Here is an 18,489-nt window from a genome sequence, read left to right as displayed (position 1 = left end):
GGACATGCTGTTAGAAATGACCAGACCCGGGAGACGTAGCATCAAGTCGAGTCTAGAGAGCTCCCAGAGCGGCTCTGGGCCAATTGGACACATTCGATCACATCAGACCGGACGCTCCCAGCATCCGATGAATTATAGCTGAAAAATCGAGACTTGCTGGTTCACACTGGATGCGTCTAGTCTCTCTCTGTAATCCTGCTTTGGGCTATATCACTTTGACCTGACGCTAAAAAGTAACTCATCAGCATCCAGTCACTCCACTGAGCCAGAGTCCGGTCACTTTCACTTAGTTGCTCACCTTGGGTCCAAATATCAGACATGTCTGGTCCAGATTTCGGATGTGTTCGGTCACTTCTATCTGACTACCCCAAGACTGGACAAAATACTAGACGTGTTCGGTACCAATTTCGGACGTATCCGGTCACTCTATGACCAGCGCAACTAACTCATTTTCAACTCCATCTTCTTTATCCTTGCTCAAATGTACCAACCACCAAGTGTATCACCTTGTGCACATGTGTTAGCATATATTCACAAATGTTTTCAAGGGTGTTAGCACTCCACTAGATCCTAAATGCATATGCAATGAGTTAGAACATCTAGTGGCACTTTGATAACCGCATTTTAATACAAGTTAGACCCCTTTTAATAGTATGGCTATCGATCCTAAATGTGATCACACTCGCTAAGTGTCTTGATCACTAAACCAAAAAGCTCCTATCAATTTTACCTTTGTCTTGAGCTTTTTGTTTTTCTCTTTCTTCTTTTCCAAGTCTAAGCATTTGATCATCACCATGGCATCACCATCGACATGATCTTCACCGTTGCTTCACCACTTGGAATAATGCTACCTATCTCATGATCACTTAGATGAATTAGGTTAGCACTTAGGGTTTCATCAATTCACCAAAACCAAACTAGAGCTTTCAACTTGGCACTTGTCATACAAGAAAAATACCCAAGTGAAACGGGAATAGTCATCAACAATAACAAGACCATATTTGTTACCCCTGAGACTTAGGTAGGCGACCGATCCATAGAGGTCCATGTGTATTAGCTCCAATGGTTGCTTGGTGGTCATGATGCTCTTTGGTGGGTGAGGTACGCCAACTTGCTTTCCCACTTGACAAGCGCTACAAATCCTATCTTTCTCAAAGTGAACATTTGTTAGTCCAAGGATGTGTTCATTTCTTAGAAGTTTGGCCAAGTTCCTCATCCCAACATGGGCTAGTCGATGATGCCAAAGCCAACCCATGCTAGATTTTGCCATTAAACAAGTCTCAAGCTTAGCTTTACCTTTGTTGAAATCAACTAGGTAAAGCTTGTTCTTTAATTGACCCGTAAAGACAATAGAGGAATCCTCCCTTCTAAAGACTTTCACACATTTATCTTTAAAGAGACAATTGTAGCCCATCTCACACAATTAAGAAATGGACAACAAATTATAACTTAACGAATCAACATGTAATACATTTGTAATTGAATGCTCAAGAGTTATAGCGACTTTACCGAGACCAATCACATCCCCCTTTGAATTGTCTCCAAAGACAATATTTTTATTTGAATGTCTCATCGGGGAATATGATAAAAACATACTCCTTTCTCCGGTCATATGATTTGTACATTCACTATTAAGCACCCAACTTGATCCACCAGAGGAGTATGCCTGTAAAACAAGTTTAGTTCCTTGATTTAGGTCCCCAACTTGACTTGGGGCCTTGCATGTTAGTCACAAGAAACTTAGAAACCCAAATGGAAGTATTCCTATATATGTTGGTTTCTTTTCCAACATATTTGGCAACCACTTTTCCATTGTTGTTGTTCTTCAAAACAAAGCATGATGTCAAGCTTTGTCAAGGTGCTTGGATCTTCGGTTGATAGGCATACTTGTTCTTTGTGCCCCACATTGATTCCCTAGGCTTCTAGAAAACCTATTTCTGATGGAACACCTTCTTCATAGGCTTAGTCTGATTAGGAACATAATTGATAGCCTTCTCATTCTTGCGGGGCATGGCACTGTCGCCCTTCATCGTAGCACTGCCACTGCGTGGCACTGCCGCAGGCTGTGTAGGCTGATCTGTACCAATTCTATCCTTTCTCTCAAACTGCACACACTCATAGCCATTCACAATCTTTCTTCCATTTATCTTGGCTCCTTTTGTTGGGCCGAGCCCATGCTTGATTGAGGGGTGTTGCCCTTGCTTGAATTGTGGTCCTTTTGGTTCATCCACTTTTTTGTCACTTGCTTGAGCCTTACCATTAAAGCAGCCCTTGCCAGTGATCTCATTGAGTCTAGCAATTTATTTTCTCATGGCCTCCGTGTTTGCAAGGTTAGTGGAATAAGCATTCAAACCAAGATTATAACATTTTCCACAACCTTGGCTAGTGGAGGGAGTAGAGGTATCCTTTGCCTTAGAAAGATGTGAGTTGCTATCCCAAAGAATGTTATATTGCAGCTCAAGTCCTTTGTGCTTTTCATCTAAGTCATAATATTTTTTCTTGAGAGCAATATTTTCTTTCTTTGTGATAGCATGGTCCCCTTGCTCTTTGGCCAAAGCTTTTGCGTAAGGATTCTACCTCACTTCTCTCTAATGCAAGAGCTTTCTTACTAGTAATGTAGAGATCCTCTTGTTGGATAAGAGTTTTGTCAGTGCTTCGAATCATCGATCGACTAGTAAATTTCTAGTTTACATGGCTGATCCAGATGGCTGTGCTTGGAGGACACAAGGATTTATACTGTTTCGGGTAGAACATCCCTATGTCCAGTCTATTGCTGCTTGTGTTATCGGCACTTGGTTTGTTGTAGGGGTTACAAATAGGCGAGAGAGGGAGAAGGTCCCAAGTCTCTGGTGAAAAGAGTGAGTCCGGTTGAGCACTCTCTCTACTGTCGAGCGCCTAAGCCTTCAGCTGCTTAGATGTGTTAGATGTGTGGGAATGCCCTTCCCCTTCATGGGGTGCCCTGCTTCCCCTTTTATAGATGAAGGGGAAGATGCAGGTTACATCAGAGAGAGACGAGGAGAGGAAGGCTTCTGGGATTGCGACGTCTTCCATCTCCTTTACATGGGTCCTATTGGCCCTGTAGATGATGATAGGGATGGCTCCACGTCATGGCCCTATTCGTCACTAGCGCCATATGCGAACATCGTCAACTGGTCCTGGCGCTCCATTCCGTCCCAGCGGATGGTATGGCTAGTTGAAGCCTCCGCTGGAGGCCATACGAGAAGTAGGTAGCAGAGCGCTGGCACGCCCGATGCTGTTGGCGACATGCTCTTGAGGTTAGATGAGGTAGAGCCCGCACTCTCAGGATCAGACAAGGCGGAGTCCACGCCCTCGGGGTCGGACATGATGGGGCTCTCGCCCGAGGGGTTGGGCAAGATGGAGCCCACGCCCTTGGGGTCAGATGACCTAGATCCTGGGTCCTAGAGGTCAGGCAAGATGGAGCACATGCCCTCAGGGCTAGGCGACACCAAGATATGCTCTTGACCATTCGAGGGAGTTAGCATTTGTAGCCATTAGCTTCCTTCATTCGGGTGTCCAAGATATTGATACTCGACAAGTTTCCTCTCTAGATTCTAGCTCGGCTTGGACACTCTCTAAATCCTCCATTAGCTTAGTGATAAATAATTTAGTCTTTCCATCTAATTTTTTAGTTATCTTGTTTATTTCTTCATCACTAGATTCATCATCACTAGAGCTATCACTAATATCACTACTAGAGATATCACTTGGAGATGGAGGTGGAGGTTTTGGCCTTGGATTTAGATTTTACCTTCTCACCCTTTGCCATAAGACAAATATGAGGGGAGTAGTAGTTATTATTGGACATGTTGTTGAAGAGACTTGGTGTAGAAGATGGCTTGTGGATAGCTACGGTTGCAACTTTCTCATCTTCTTCACTTGAGCTCTCAATAGTTGAATCCCATTCATACCCAATGTGAGCTTCTCCCATATATTTCTTGCTCTTTCCATGGTCGGCCTTGTCCTCATTCTTATCTTTCTTGTACTTGTTGCCCTTGATCTCATGTGGGCACTTGGCAATGAAGTGGTCGATGCTACCACAATTGTAGCATGTCCTTTTCTTCTTGTTTGGAAATTTTCTCTTCACCACCTTGTAGCCTTGCTTCTTTAGCCCTTTGTGAAACCTCTTCATAAAGAGGGCAACATCATCAACTTCCTCATATTGATCATCATCATTTTCACTCTCACTTGAGGATGATGTAGTCTCTACTCTTTCTTGAACTTGCTTGGTTACTTTGGGCTTGCTTGTTGAAGCTTGCTTGTTGATATTGGACTTGTTAGTAGAGTCTTGCTTGCTTGTTGATCTTGATGCCTTCTAGCTTTGCTTGCAACTCTCCAAGCTTCTTCCTCTCATTTGCTTCTTCTCTTCGCATGTCAAAGGTCAAGATCCTCCCAAGTACACCATTTGATGTGAAGTACTCAAACTTCTTCTTGTCTCTAATTAGAGTCACTACGGTCTCATTTCTTGGTGAATAAGCCTCTAACATAATCTTGACAACTTTGTGATCATCTAGCTCATCACAACCATAGCATCTAATCTTGCCAACCATAGTCATCAATCTATCGAACATCTCTTGTGGTCCTTCTCCATCTAAGATAACAAACCGGTTGAGCTTAGACATCATCAAATCAATTCTTGCCTTTCTCACTTTGTCAACCCCTTCATGTGCAAGGTGCAAAGTATCCCATATTTGCTTGACAACATCAACACCAATGACTCTATTGTACTCATCACCATCCAAAGCACTAAGTAGCACACTAGTGGCTTGACCGTTGAGGTGAATGAGTCTCATTTCTTTCATTGTTGGATTCTTAGGATCAACCGGTGGCTCAAACCCATTGCAAACAACTTCCCAAATGCCGGGATGAAGTCCTATAAGATAAGCTCTCATCAAGTGCTTTCACTTGGCAAAGTTAGTCCCACCGAATTGAGGTAACTTGCTCACATGCACATTAGTGAAAGACTTGCGATCATGGTTAGTCATAGACATAGAGGAATAGTTAAAGGATACGGTGGAATATTTATTGTTGTTGTCATCCTTGCCCTTTCCTTTCTTGTCCTTCCTTCTATTCTTGATCACTTGATAGGACTCATCATCATCTCCATCTTTGGAACTACTTGATTGCTCACTTGAAGATGCATTGGTTGCTTTTGCTTCTTCTTTTTTCTTTTTCCTTGCTTCTCTTCTCTTTCTTCTTGCTTCTCTCTTGAGCTTTCTTTCTTCTTTTCTTTGCTGCTTGTCTTCTAACCACTGTTGCTCTTTCTTCTTCTTCTCTCTAGCTTCTCTTTTGAGCTTTCTAGCTTCCTTTCTCTTTCTTCTCTCATCTTCATTGAGAGCTCTTTCGGCATCGGTAGCCTCAAGATGTGGGAGCGTGGTGTTGCTTGCTGTCGACACGCTTAGCTCGCTGCTATCGGTGTCGTGCAGATCAACCCGCTTTGGATCAACATCTATCAGCTTCACACCACTAGTTCCTCCTTTGGGCTCCATACCTCACACGGTGAAGCGTACACAAGGTAACTTGCTTTGATACCACTTGTAGGATCTCTGGTTAACCTAGAGAGGGTGAATAGGTGTGACAGAACCGCCCAATTTATACAAGATCAAGTATGGTTGTCCCCACTAACACTTTGACACACCCATACTTTCACTCATATAAATCCAGTAGTCCGCCGAGTGTCCCGAAAGACCTCAGTAAATCAACATCACAACCAAGATTGCGTGATTAAGCAAATACACATCACATACATCGAGTTGCAGTGGAAATAATATTACAAAGGGGTTAACAAATAATAGTACAAGTTTGGGTTTCAAAATCGCTTAGTGAAAACAACATAGCTTTCAAATGATTACATTAATATAAGTTCCAAATATAGTGCTAGCATAAGTGACATCATCCGACAAAAGCATATAGATGAGAAGTAAGTATAGAATCACCAAGCCCACCGGTGGTTAGCCACCATCATCAACAGGTCGAGAACATCACCTGCAACAAGGTGGGATAAACCCTGAGTACTCGAATGTACTCAGCCAGACTTATCCGTCGAAAACCAAAACAAATGACACCAAGGATCATGCAAGGCTTTCTTTAGTGGGCTAGCTGACTTGTTTGCGAAAAGCATAAGCTATCATGAAGAAACCATTTTAAGTACTTTGCATCATCTTTATTATGACCTATCCATCTAGGTAAGCACCTATACTATAGCAATCACTTGATTAACCAAAAACATCCAGTTACCAATTTAGATTTAGCATATCCCATACCATCCAGATAACCATCATTGTTCCATAAAAATTACTACGATGCAGTAACTCGAGTCAAGTGCTCACTATCCAGGAGCGATGGCGATTCGAATCGATTCCTAACCAGCTGGTGATTTATTCCTTACACAAACCTCACTCACCCGCTAAAGTGAGATATTGATCACCGAGTCAACTTTCCAGGAATCTCGAGTTTGCCAGGAACCACATGTACCTGGGGGCCGACCGACTGCACTTTGGTCTTATCATCTCGCCCCCGTGTCCTACCACACCTGCTCCGGCACAGTGCGCTACGAGCAATCTACTCGGCCCGAAAAATCTCCTAGCTTCGCGGTCGGAAGGTACTTTATCCGGCCAGCTAAATGTAAGGCATGCGTTCAACATGACTCGAGGCCCAACAACGGTCGGTCCTTAATCGACACAGACGGAAACTAACAGCACCCTAGAACCCTGTCTGGTTGCCTCCAACTTTTTCCGTCCGGTCTCCAATTATCCATCACACATGGTTAATTCCAGGATATCATTCTTTCCATAGCTAAATTCTTCCAGTAACCACCTATAATGTAGGTGACCGGATATCACCGATCGCTACCGGTCTAAGCAAGGCTAAGCAGTTATTCGATCCTGACCTAACAAGGTAAAAAGGTAATAAGGTAGGCAAGGATAGTAATAAATGCATCAACGGTTTCAATCAACTCCTACAACTTAATGCAACAATATATAACTCATATATAGAAAGAATTGCTTTTATAAATTAGGAGACTTATAATGCTCCGGGGCTTGCCTGGGATCCGACACAAGTTAGTTCAGTTAGCTTGCACCATCCTGGTGACATCTCCGGTTCTAGCACTTGCTTAGTCCTTCCATCTTCGGAATAGATTCACCAAACCAAATCTTCGAGTTCGGCTCCACATCACGTCCTTCACGTGGTTCATCTAGCGTACCTAGATGAGATGTAATATGCAAGTGCATAAATATGAAGAATAGTACCATGAGACACATCACAAAATAGCAAGCAAGACAAGCATAGTTTACACTAACACACATAAGTACTTTGCGATGCTTAACTTAAACATCACACAATCTATCATGCTAAGATGGCAAAGAAGACGACAACACCAATCATGACACAAGTTTCCCAAGATCTCAAGTGCTCTAACTCAGTCATCATTCAAGGCATACGTCACACTTAACAATATACAAGCAAGCACTATAATTGAAATCTGCCAATTTCTGGACATGCAAATAGCAGCTACAAGATTTACCTATAACTAGAGTTACACAAATACAAATGACTTGCAAGAAGACATTATCGAAAGCTTATGAAATTTTCTACAATTCATCTTTAATCATCTTAGCATGATTCTCAAGTTAACTAAGTCAATTATATCTATTTACAGAAACTGGTCTACAATTGACAGAAAGCAGCCATTTCTGAAACCCAACTTTAAACAGCTGTAGCTCTTAAACTACTTGGCCAAATGACACCAAATTTTAATAGAAGCTAGATACATGAATTATCTACAACTTTTGTATAAACAAGTTTCACAACAAAGCACATTATCATGAAGAACTTTGCTAAGTTCCCCGATCTGTCCATAAACCACATCGGCAAGAAAATAATTATTAACTTATGTTGCAAATACATAATTAGTCAAAACTGACTTTACCAACATGTCACACATGACTAAAGAACACCAGAAAAACTAGTGTCCATGACCAAATAAATTCTTTTAATGCATTTCTTAATTTATTTTAGATAACAAGGTGACTTAATGAACATATACCAAAAGTATACAATAAATTCTACAAAAATTACAGTGGCCCACATATCCTCTCAATAGTCTACTGTACAAATTTCACTCCATTTGAATATGTATAGCAACCTCTATGAAAAAGACAAGTTGCTAAAGCAAGAAATCATGTGAGAGCAAGATAAACCAATAACTCACCCATACTTCATCCAATGCTCATGAAATTTTTACCACACATCAACTATCACATGATTAGCATGCCACAAAAATTTCACTTCATTTGGAGTCCTAGATTTACAGTTATGGAAAATAACAAATTCAACTAGCATTACAACCTTACTGCACAAATCTATTTTTATAGCAAAATATTTAAACTAAACCATGCCATATTATAGATCTAGTGCATAGAGAATTTCACAAGGATTCCAAAAAGTCCACATTTACTATTTTACGAATTTTCTACGATTTACTATGAATTTCCAAAGTTCCTACAAAATAATTACAAACCAGTCCTTACGGCACTATTCACATGAGTCACTGACTTCGCAGTTAGGACCTTGATTTTCGTCGAATTGTCATATGACGCCCCTGGTCGGGATTTACAGAGGAGGCGGAGGAGGATCGCCGGGAGCGCGCGATGGCGGCCGGCTAGGGTCTGACGACGGCGAGGAAGCGGCCGACGAGGACCGCGGCGTCGAGTCACACCCGAAGCCGGTCGTAGCGCCTCCAGAGGTGGCCCATGGCCTCCCGGCCACGTGAGCAGGCGGCTGTGACCGCGGCCATCCTCGGCAGGCGAGCGCCGGCGGCGGCGGGCCGAGGAGAAGGGCAGCGCGAGCACCGGTGGGACCACACGCATCCATGGGACTGCTCGGTTGAGCTAGAGGTAGCCCAAGGTGGCTCGGCCACACCCGCACCCGCGGTCGCGGCGGTGCGGCAGCAGCCTCCGGCGAGGATTGGGGCTGGGAAGGGGCACCGGGGTACGCCATGCGACGGTGAGGGCTCTGGCGTTCACGGCTCAGACTGGGAAGGCGCGGAGGCCAGGGACAGTGACGGTGGGAAGCTCCAGCTCACCGGCCATGGCGAGTGCGCTCTGTCGACAATGGCGGCGACTTCCGCGCGCGGCTGGAGAGCGAGTGGAGAGCGAGCCGGAGACAACAAAGGAGGCAGAGGGGCGAGTGAATGAAGCTCGGGCTCTCCCCAGCACACTCAGCAAGGCAGGGCGCGTGGCACGGGCGTGGACGCGCGGCTGCACTGCATGGTCGCCACGACGACATTTCACCGAACACATGTTGTGCGAGGAAGTGGCTGGCGTGGGGCGCGTTTTTGGGCTTGTTCCGGGATGATTTAGCGAATGGGCCAAAAACGAAGTTTGCTCACCTCGGACTGCTCTACATTTTTCATTAAGGCACTCTAGTCATTTGAGCAACATAACAGTGGGTAATTAATCTCCAAAGTGGCATTGTCAATGCATTGATGGCAATTAGCAAACTCCAAAATTGAGGGTCATAAAAAGGTCCAACGAGTGCCATCCTTTTGCATGGTCTTCTTCTCGATGTATGCTCCAACTTTTATTTTGGGGTCAAGTCAAGTTACTTAACGAAATTTGGAGAACGCGATACGTCAATGCCGATGTCGATGAATTTCAGACTTAGAATATTTCTAAGTGCTGAAATCAGCAGCAAATTTGATCTTGTGACCTCGATTTGACTTACTTCCAAGATGATCTAGCTCTTAGTCCAAAAACAAAGTTTGTTCTACATGATATGGACTACAACTTTCATTTAAGGTCCAACCTCAAAACTGGTATAGAACCTGCTGTTCTACTTTGACCAAAGTAGGATCACGATGAAGCTTAAATTATCCTTTTTAATCCATTGGAGCATTTTCTTGGCATTTGCCCAACATGAACCTTTCATGACTTTTGTTGTAGAGTTCATCTAGGGTCATTTTGGCAAGGTTGCAAGGTTTGGTTGACATCTCATGTTCTCATTCACTTAATAGTGAAATTCAAGCACTTAGTAGAATCATTCCAACAAGGATATAACTTATCATTTCATGTGACTTTTTGATTCCAAACTTCATGAAACTTTCTGAGTGTCCAATATAGATGGGTATTGATGTGAGACACATGAAGATATTCCAATCACACCACCCAAGCATATATCTTGAAAAGGGGTCTATAGGCGAGCAAAGGTGCAATCTCCAAGTTTAGGTTGGGGCTCGTTTCTATAGGTTTGACCTTGACATCTTCATCATCACTTAATATACCATGTTTTAGCTCAAACCCATTGCTTAACTGGTGGCAAACACCTAGGGTGTTACAGCCCTCCCCCCTTAAAAGAATCGCGTCCCGAGATTTAGGACGAAAGACTTTTGTGGAAGAGAGACATACTACCAGTTTCCAATATCAGCCAGAGCTTTAGGCTACATAGCTTCAAGCATAAGAGAGGCTAATTTGGTCAAGACACTTTCTGATACTTGTCCTTTGTAGTAAGTTTTGTCTGAAGAATTTCCTTCGTTGGCCTTCATGATGTATTGTTACTTTGGGAGGAATCCAAGATAGCAATGTCCTACGTACTTCGTCCTTAATGTACGAAGAGCAATACAAACGTAGACTAAATACTTGCAGCATCTACTTTCCAAGTGGATATCGCACAGACCTTATGGACTTTGCACTAGACCGTAGTTGGTTGATGGATATTCCTTGCAACGGTGCTATATTTGCTCCTAAGGTTTGAAAAGCAGTTCTCTATTAAAGTGGCTTGAGCACAACTTCTCGTAAAGGATGTGATCATAAACAGGTAAACATCCTTTGAGGGTATGAGAAGCTAGTTAACCAATATCCAAACTGGTTGTAGCGGTGCAATCACTTAGATGTCAACTGATGGAAAGCTACATAATGTTCCATGTGCGCAGTGCTCTTTCTTTGATAACAATATTGTATGGTCTGAGTCTGCTGAGTGAGTGGTAAACATAGTAGCTGACTCTGTCGGCTCAACGTTCTCGATGATCATTCCTTAGGGAGCCTTCGTATCCAAGTTGTAACAGTGATCTAGGTTGAATCTGATGCAACCTCTTAGGTAAAAACACATATAAGGTACCAAAGGCATATCAGCATTAGAGAACCATTGACGTAGAAAGATGTTAGCATGGCTTGGAGGACAACACAAGTTGCAAATAATCACAAAACTAGGGACTAGTTCACTACCAAGCAGGTTGAGTACAATTTGCCTTCGTGGTGTAGTTGCACAACAAGTTGGGTTGACTTGCATCGTAGCAAAACCAGCCTTCTTACTACATTTGTCGTCGAGGCTTCCATTCTAAGGCCAATCAATATCTCAAAAACCATAATCCGAAAATCTGCGGTTTAACACCCTTCCAATCTATTTTTGACTTGCAACGGCACAAGTTGACTTGTAGAACATCTTGACTGCTCAACTATTATCGATACGAGAGGACAAAGGTACGGCACAAACATGGGTGCAAGGAGTCTTCTCTAGGGCATGGAGGGTTGTCTAACAGCGATACACCTACAAGTTGTAATTCCTTGGCATGAATTACAAACACAATCGTCTAATGCAAATGATGATCGCAGTCACAGTGAAATTGTAGATTCTATACCCTTTTTTTTCTATTCATATCTCACAAACTACTGCTCCAATATGCACAAAATTTGGTGGGCTTGTAGATCCATGGGTCGTCTAACTACTCACCAAAATTCAACTCAACCGGACACCGTTTGACCATCCAAACAATTCATCTACCAAAACTGCTGTGTTCGGAAATGGTAGCAAACCGAGCCGACAAGATATCTCTCAAATCCGATGTTTTACTCAACCAATACTCAAACCAACTTAAGACATTGAAGGGCCCTAAGCAAGGAATGAGATCACCAAGTTTGGGGTCAATCCAACTTCGTTTGAGTCACTAACCGTCGGCTTGAAGATAACCGGTTTAGTGCCACAAAATCTGGACAGATTTCGTGTCCTCTCTTTTCTTCGCCCCACATGTTGAGGTGTGTGTTTTGCACTCTCGATCTCTTTGGATAGCAGCAACAGCCTTTCCCTAGCTGAGGATGGAGGCTAGAGTTTTCCTTACATGTTTCTCTGGTAATACTTCAACCATCGTTTTAGACACCAACTTGACGATGCGCAAGCATTGGACTAGTGGGCTGTTTTTGCAGGGCACAAAACATTATTCCACATGTAGGGCATTTCTACATTGACAAGGAACCATTCCTATATATCCTTCGGCACTTCATCCAATAGAGTCCGGGCATATGTGTAATTGGCACCTTGGGGCATAAAGATGCTGACTAAAATCAGGGACGTGCTTTCACTAGCTCCTACCTAGCCGATACAACGTCTTGTACTATATACGTGATTGTCAAAGATGGAATTGACCGGATAGCACATTTGGAGAAGAAGTAGCACTTGCATTGCGGGGCCAGGTTTGCTGTTTCCTTGATCAACATTGTTCTGTGAGATCTGGCCTTCATAGTTACCAAATAGTCGTTACTTAACTGAAGAATAACTTTCCTACTGGTAACAACTCAGTTGTCCCTCAACACTAAAAAGGTTCCAAATCTTCACTCTTGACAATAAAAATTTGTGGTCGAAGCCTACAGATGGTCGCCATTGAAGTCAGCAGAAATGGTTCACACCAAAGAAGGTCAGTTCGTCTACGTGATCCTTATGCACCTAAAGATTGAGAACTTGGACATGAACTCATATATACCAGGTGACCTATTATAGCACATAATATCCTGGTCCATTCATCATCTGACTGGTAACTTGTTTAACCTTAAGGGTGGTGCACCTTTCTGATCCAACGAAAAGGACATAAGTTGCTCACTAGATGATCGACATCATTACAGGGACAGTCACGTCGAGTAGAGTCACCTGTCTACCCTCTTGCAGTCTGTTTAGGTTCCTATTAGTGACCTGCTCTTCAAAGGTTAACCGTTGGACGACTTCACAAGGGAGTCCTATTGCATCTAGTTCGACATATATATCTCTTGACATGATAAGGAGAGATAACCAAGGAAGAGCTCATATGAAAATAACATATCGGTGCAGTTCTGCAATGGATCATGACTAGAAACCTCGATACCAGCGCGTGCCGAGCAGCACAGCCTTGTGTGTGCACCCACAGGAGGCTCTCGGTTTCGTCGCGGCACCATAGATCGCTAATCGTGGCACCATTACTGAACATATAACCTACAAGAAATCTCACATGGCACAAATTGGGTTGCATAGGAGCAAGCACTATGTGAAGGAGGGATAGCAAACAAAGGTAGTCACAAGGTTAGGAGTCAACAAGCAGAGGATCCGAAAATCAAAACACAACGCAAGAGAGCATAGCTTAATTGCCAAAGACAACTGAGCAGGGGACTTTTTGCCGAATTTCCATATACGTCTTGTGTCCACCAAGTGATTACCAAAACTTGGACGTGGTTCTAGGATAGCGCTCTTCAACACTCGTATGCTTACCGAGGACAAAAGGGGTGATAACTATGGCACTAATTAGATAACAAGCATACATACCCACCACTTGGCTAAACTAGAGGACATTATAGGTTAAGCATGTAACCACAATTATTTCTAGCAAGGCTAAGCACACACTTTTCTCAAGCACTTCCTATTCAAGCAACATGGAACAAGGCATTCCGGTTTAACTCCACACAAGGAAGATAGTGCAATACATCAATCACAAGTTACTTAGTACTTAGAACAAAGGAAGGAAAGCATATTTATGCACAAGCACAATCATGATGCATGCTCGTCCTATTCGTCGTCACGAAATTTCCAGCCTAAGGTGGCAATCACGTTCTATGTCGGTGGCATAACACGTACTCTTTCGATATATAGCTAGTCGTTAGCTACATTCAATCTACGCATTCGTGGTTAGCGTACTTGCAGGCAAATTCATTGCAGCCCATCTCCACAAAGAGATAAATAAGCACACAATGAAAGCAGTAAACTAAGATACTCTCCATATATACATCCCCAGATGTATATACTTTGATATCCATAGCTACCCGATACATATACCCGCAATTAAGTACCTTCATATATACATGTGTGTAACATGTAAATATTCCAGTAACCACAGCTAACTCTCCCCTAGACCGACAGTTGGACGGTCATACTCTCACAACTCACACTTACCTAGGCGTAGAGGCAATTGATCCATACAGTACCATTCAAGCGAATGGCATCCATACAATAGCACACCGTATGGACGACGAAAGAAAAATTGTAATACAGTACATCCCTCAAAGTTAGTACTTAGATAGCCACCTAATAGTCCTTAACTAGGCATAAAAGAAGATGTCGCTAGCATAGTTTTGCAAATAAGTTTTGATAAATTTGCCTGTAGCTAAAGTTTTAGTTAAAATAGACTTTTTAAAACCAAAACTTGACTTTTAAAACTATGTACCTGACAGTATTATGCTTAATCTCGCTCTGATACCAGCTGTGACAGAACCACCCAATTTATACAAGATCAAGTATGGTTGTCCCCGCTAACACGTTGACACACCCATACTTTCACTCATATAAATCTGGTAGTCCGCCGAGTGTCCCAAAAGACCTCGGTAAATCAACATCACAACCAAGATCGCGTGATTAAGCAAATACACATCACATACATCGAGTTGCAGCGGAAATAATATTACAAAGGGGTTAACAAATAATAGTACAAGTTTGGGTTTCAAAATCGCTTAGTGAAAACAACATAGCTTTCAAATGATTACATTAATATAAGTTCCAAATATAGTGCTAGCATAAGTGACATCATCCGACAAAAGCATATAGATGAGAAGTAAGTATAGAATCACCAAGCCCACCGGTGGTTAGCCACCATCATCAACAGGTCGAGAACATCACCTGCAACAAGGTGGGATAAACCCTGAGTACTCGAATGTACTCAGCCAGACTTATCCGTCGGAAACCAAAACAAATGACACCAAGGATCATGCAAGGCTTTCTTTAGTGGGCTAGCTGACTTGTTTGCGAAAAGCATAAGCTATCATGAAGAAACCATTTTAAGTACTTTGCATCATCTTTATTATGACCTATCCATCTAGGTAAGCACCTGTACTATAGCAATCACTTGATTAACCAATAACATCCAGTTACCAATTTAGATTTAGCATATCCCATACCATCCAGATAACCATCATTGTTCCATAAAAATTACTACGATGCAGTAACTCGAGTCAAGTGCTCACTATCCAGGAGCGATGGCGATTCGAATCGATTCCTAACCAGCTGGTGATCTATTCCTTACACAAACCTCACTCACCCGCTAAAGTGAGATATTGATCACCGAGTCAACTTTCTAGGAATCTCGAGTTTGCCAGGAATCACATGTACCTGGGGGCCGACCAACTGCACTTTGGTCTTATCATCTCGCCCCCGTGTCCTACCACACCTGCTCCGGCACAGTGCGCTACGGGCAATCTACTCGGCCCGAAAAATCTCCCAGCTTCGCGGTCGGAAGGTACTTTATCCGGCCAGCTAAATGTAAGGCATGCGTTCAATATGACTCGAGGCCCAACAACGGTCGGTCCTTAATCGACACAGACGGAAACTAACAGCACCCTAGAACCCTGTCTGGTTGCCTCCAACTTTTTCCGTCCGGTCTCCAATTATCCATCACACATGGTTAATTCCAGGATATCATTCTTTCCATAGCTAAATTCTTCCAGTAACCACCTATAATGTAGGTGACCGGATATCACCGATCGCTACCGGTCTAAGCAAGGCTAAGCAGTTATTCGATCCTGACCTAACAAGGTAAAAAGGTAATAAGGTAGGCAAGGATAGTAATAAATGCATCAACGGTTTCAATCAACTCCTACAACTTAATGCAATAATATATAACTCATATATAGAAAGAATTGCTTTTATAAATTAGGAGACTTATAATGCTCCGGGGCTTGCCTGGGATCCGACACAAGTTAGTTCAGTTAGCTTGCACCATCCTGGTGACATCTCCGGTTCTAGCACTTGCTTAGTCCTTCCATCTTCGGAATAGATTCACCAAACCAAATCTTCGAGTTCGGCTCCACATCACGTCCTTCACATGGTTCATCTAGCGTACCTAGATGAGATGCAATATGCAAGTGCATAAATATAAAGAATAGTACCATGAGACACATCACAAAATAGCAAGCAAGACAAGCATAGTTTACACTAACACACTTAAGTACTTTGCGATGCTTAACTTAAACATCACACAATCTATCATGCTAAGATGGCAAAGAAGACGACAACACCAATCATAACATAAGTTTCCCAAGATCTCAAGTGCTCTAACTCAGTCATCATTCAAGGCATACGTCACACTTAACAATATACAAGCAAGCACTATAATTGAAATCTGCCAATTTCTGGACATGCAAATAGCAGCTACAAGATTTAGCTATAACTAGAGTTACACAAATCCAAATGACTTGCAAGAAGACATTATGGAAAGCTTATGAAATTTTCTACAATTCATCTTTAATCATCTTAGCATGATTCTCAAGTTAACTAAGTCAATTATATCTATTTACAGAAACTGGTCTACAATTGACAGAAAGCAGCCATTTCTGAAACCCAACTTTAAATAGCTGTAGCTCTTAAACTACTTGGCCAAATGACACCAAATTTTAATAGAAGCTAGATACATGAATTATCTACAACTTTTGTATAAACAAGTTTCACAACAAAGCACATTATCATGAAGAACTTTGCTAAGTTCCCCGATCTGTCCATAAACCACATCGGCAAGAAAATAATTATTAACTTATGTTGCAAATACATAATTAGTCAAAACTGACTTTACCAACATGTCACACATGACTAAAGAACACCAGAAAAACTAGTGTCCATGACCAAATAAATTCTTTTAATGCATTTCTTAATTTATTTTAGATAACAAGGTGACTTAATGAACATATACCAAAAGTATACAATAAATTCTACAAAAATTACAGTGGCCCACATATCCTCTCAATAGTCTACTGTACAAATTTCACTCCATTTGAATATGTATAGCAACCTCTATGAAAAAGACAAGTTGCTAAAGCAAGAAATCATGTGAGAGCAAGATAAACCAATAACTCACCCATACTTCATCCAATGCTCATGAAATTTTTACCACACATCAACTATCACATGATTAGCATGCCACAAAAATTTCACTTCATTTGGAGCCCTAGATTTACAGTTATGGAAAATAACAAATTCAACTAGCATTACAACCTTACTGCACAAATCTATTTTTATAGCAAAATATTTAAACTAAACCATGCCATATTATAGATCTAGTGCATAGAGAATTTCACAAGGATTCCAAAAAGTCCACATTTACTATTTTACGAATTTTCTACGATTTACTATGAATTTCCAAAGTTCCTGCAAAATAATTACAAACCAGTCCTTACGGCACTATTCACATGAGTCACTGACTTCACAGTTAGGACCTTGATTTTCGTCGAATTGTCGTATGACGCCCCTGGTCGGGATTTACAGAGGAGGCGGAGGAGGATCGCCGGGAGCGCGCGATGGCGGCCGGCTAGGGTCTGACGGCGGCGAGGAAGCGGCCGACGAGGACCGCGGCGTCGAGTCACACCCGAAGCCGGTCATAGCGCCTCCAGAGGTGGCCCATGGCCTCCCGGCCACGTGAGCAGGCGGCTGTGACCGCGGCCATCCTCGGCAGGCGAGCGCCGGCGGCGGCGGGCCGAGGAGAAGGGCAGCATGAGCACCAGTGGGACCACACGCATCCATGGGACTGCTCGGTTGAGCCGGAGGTAGCCCAAGGTGGCTCGGCCACACGCGCACCCGCGGTCGCGGTGGTGCGGCAGCAGCCTCCGGTGAGGATTGGGGCTGGGAAGGGGCACCGGGGTACGCCGTGCGACGGTGAGGGCTCTGGCGTTCACGGCTCGGACTGAGAAGGCACGGAGGCCAGGGACAGTGACGGTGGGAAGCTCCAGCTCACCGGCCATGGCGAGTGCGCTCTGTCGACAATGGCGGCGACTTCCGCACGCGGCTAAAGAGCGAGAGAGCGAGTGGAGAGCGAGCCAAAGACAACAAAGGAGGCAGAGGGGCGAGTGAATGAAGCTCGGGCTCTCCCCAGCACGCTCGGCAAGGCAGGGCGCATGGCACGGGCGTGGACGCGCGGCTGCACTGCATGGTCGCCACGACGACATTTCACCGTACACATGTCGTGCGAGGAAGTGGCTGGCGTGGGGCGCGTTTTTGGGCTTGTTCTGGGCTGATTTAGCGAATGGGCTAAAAACAAAGTTTGCTCACCTCGGACTGCTCTACATTTTTCATTAAGGCACTCTAGTCATTTGAGCAACATAACAGTGGGTAATTAATCTCCAAAGTGGCATTGTCAATGCATTGATGGCAATTAGCAAACTCCAAAATTGAGGGTCATAAAAAGGTCCAACGAGTGCCATC

General features: G+C 43.2%; 2 protein-coding genes across 2 annotated transcripts in view; both read right to left on the bottom strand.

Moving 5' to 3' along the window:
* The window catches only part of LOC136509917 (protein CHLOROPLAST VESICULATION-like), a 118,548-nt gene that overhangs the window by 15,435 nt on the left and 84,624 nt on the right, over positions 1-18,489 (bottom strand). The window lies entirely within an intron of this gene.
* Positions 3,114-4,820, bottom strand: LOC136511346 (uncharacterized). The gene is made up of 3 exons (XM_066505441.1): positions 4,311-4,820; positions 3,770-4,144; positions 3,114-3,419 (listed from the first exon to the last, which is right to left on the bottom strand). The coding sequence occupies exons 1-3, from the start codon at positions 4,818-4,820 to the stop codon at positions 3,114-3,116; spliced, it is 1,191 nt and encodes a 396-aa protein (XP_066361538.1).

This window comes from Miscanthus floridulus, chromosome 16 (assembly GCF_019320115.1).
Source record: "Miscanthus floridulus cultivar M001 chromosome 16, ASM1932011v1, whole genome shotgun sequence".
NCBI lineage: Eukaryota > Viridiplantae > Streptophyta > Magnoliopsida > Poales > Poaceae > Miscanthus > Miscanthus floridulus.
Note: the sequence above shows the minus strand (reverse complement) of the source record. Positions and strands in the feature narration are given on the sequence as shown.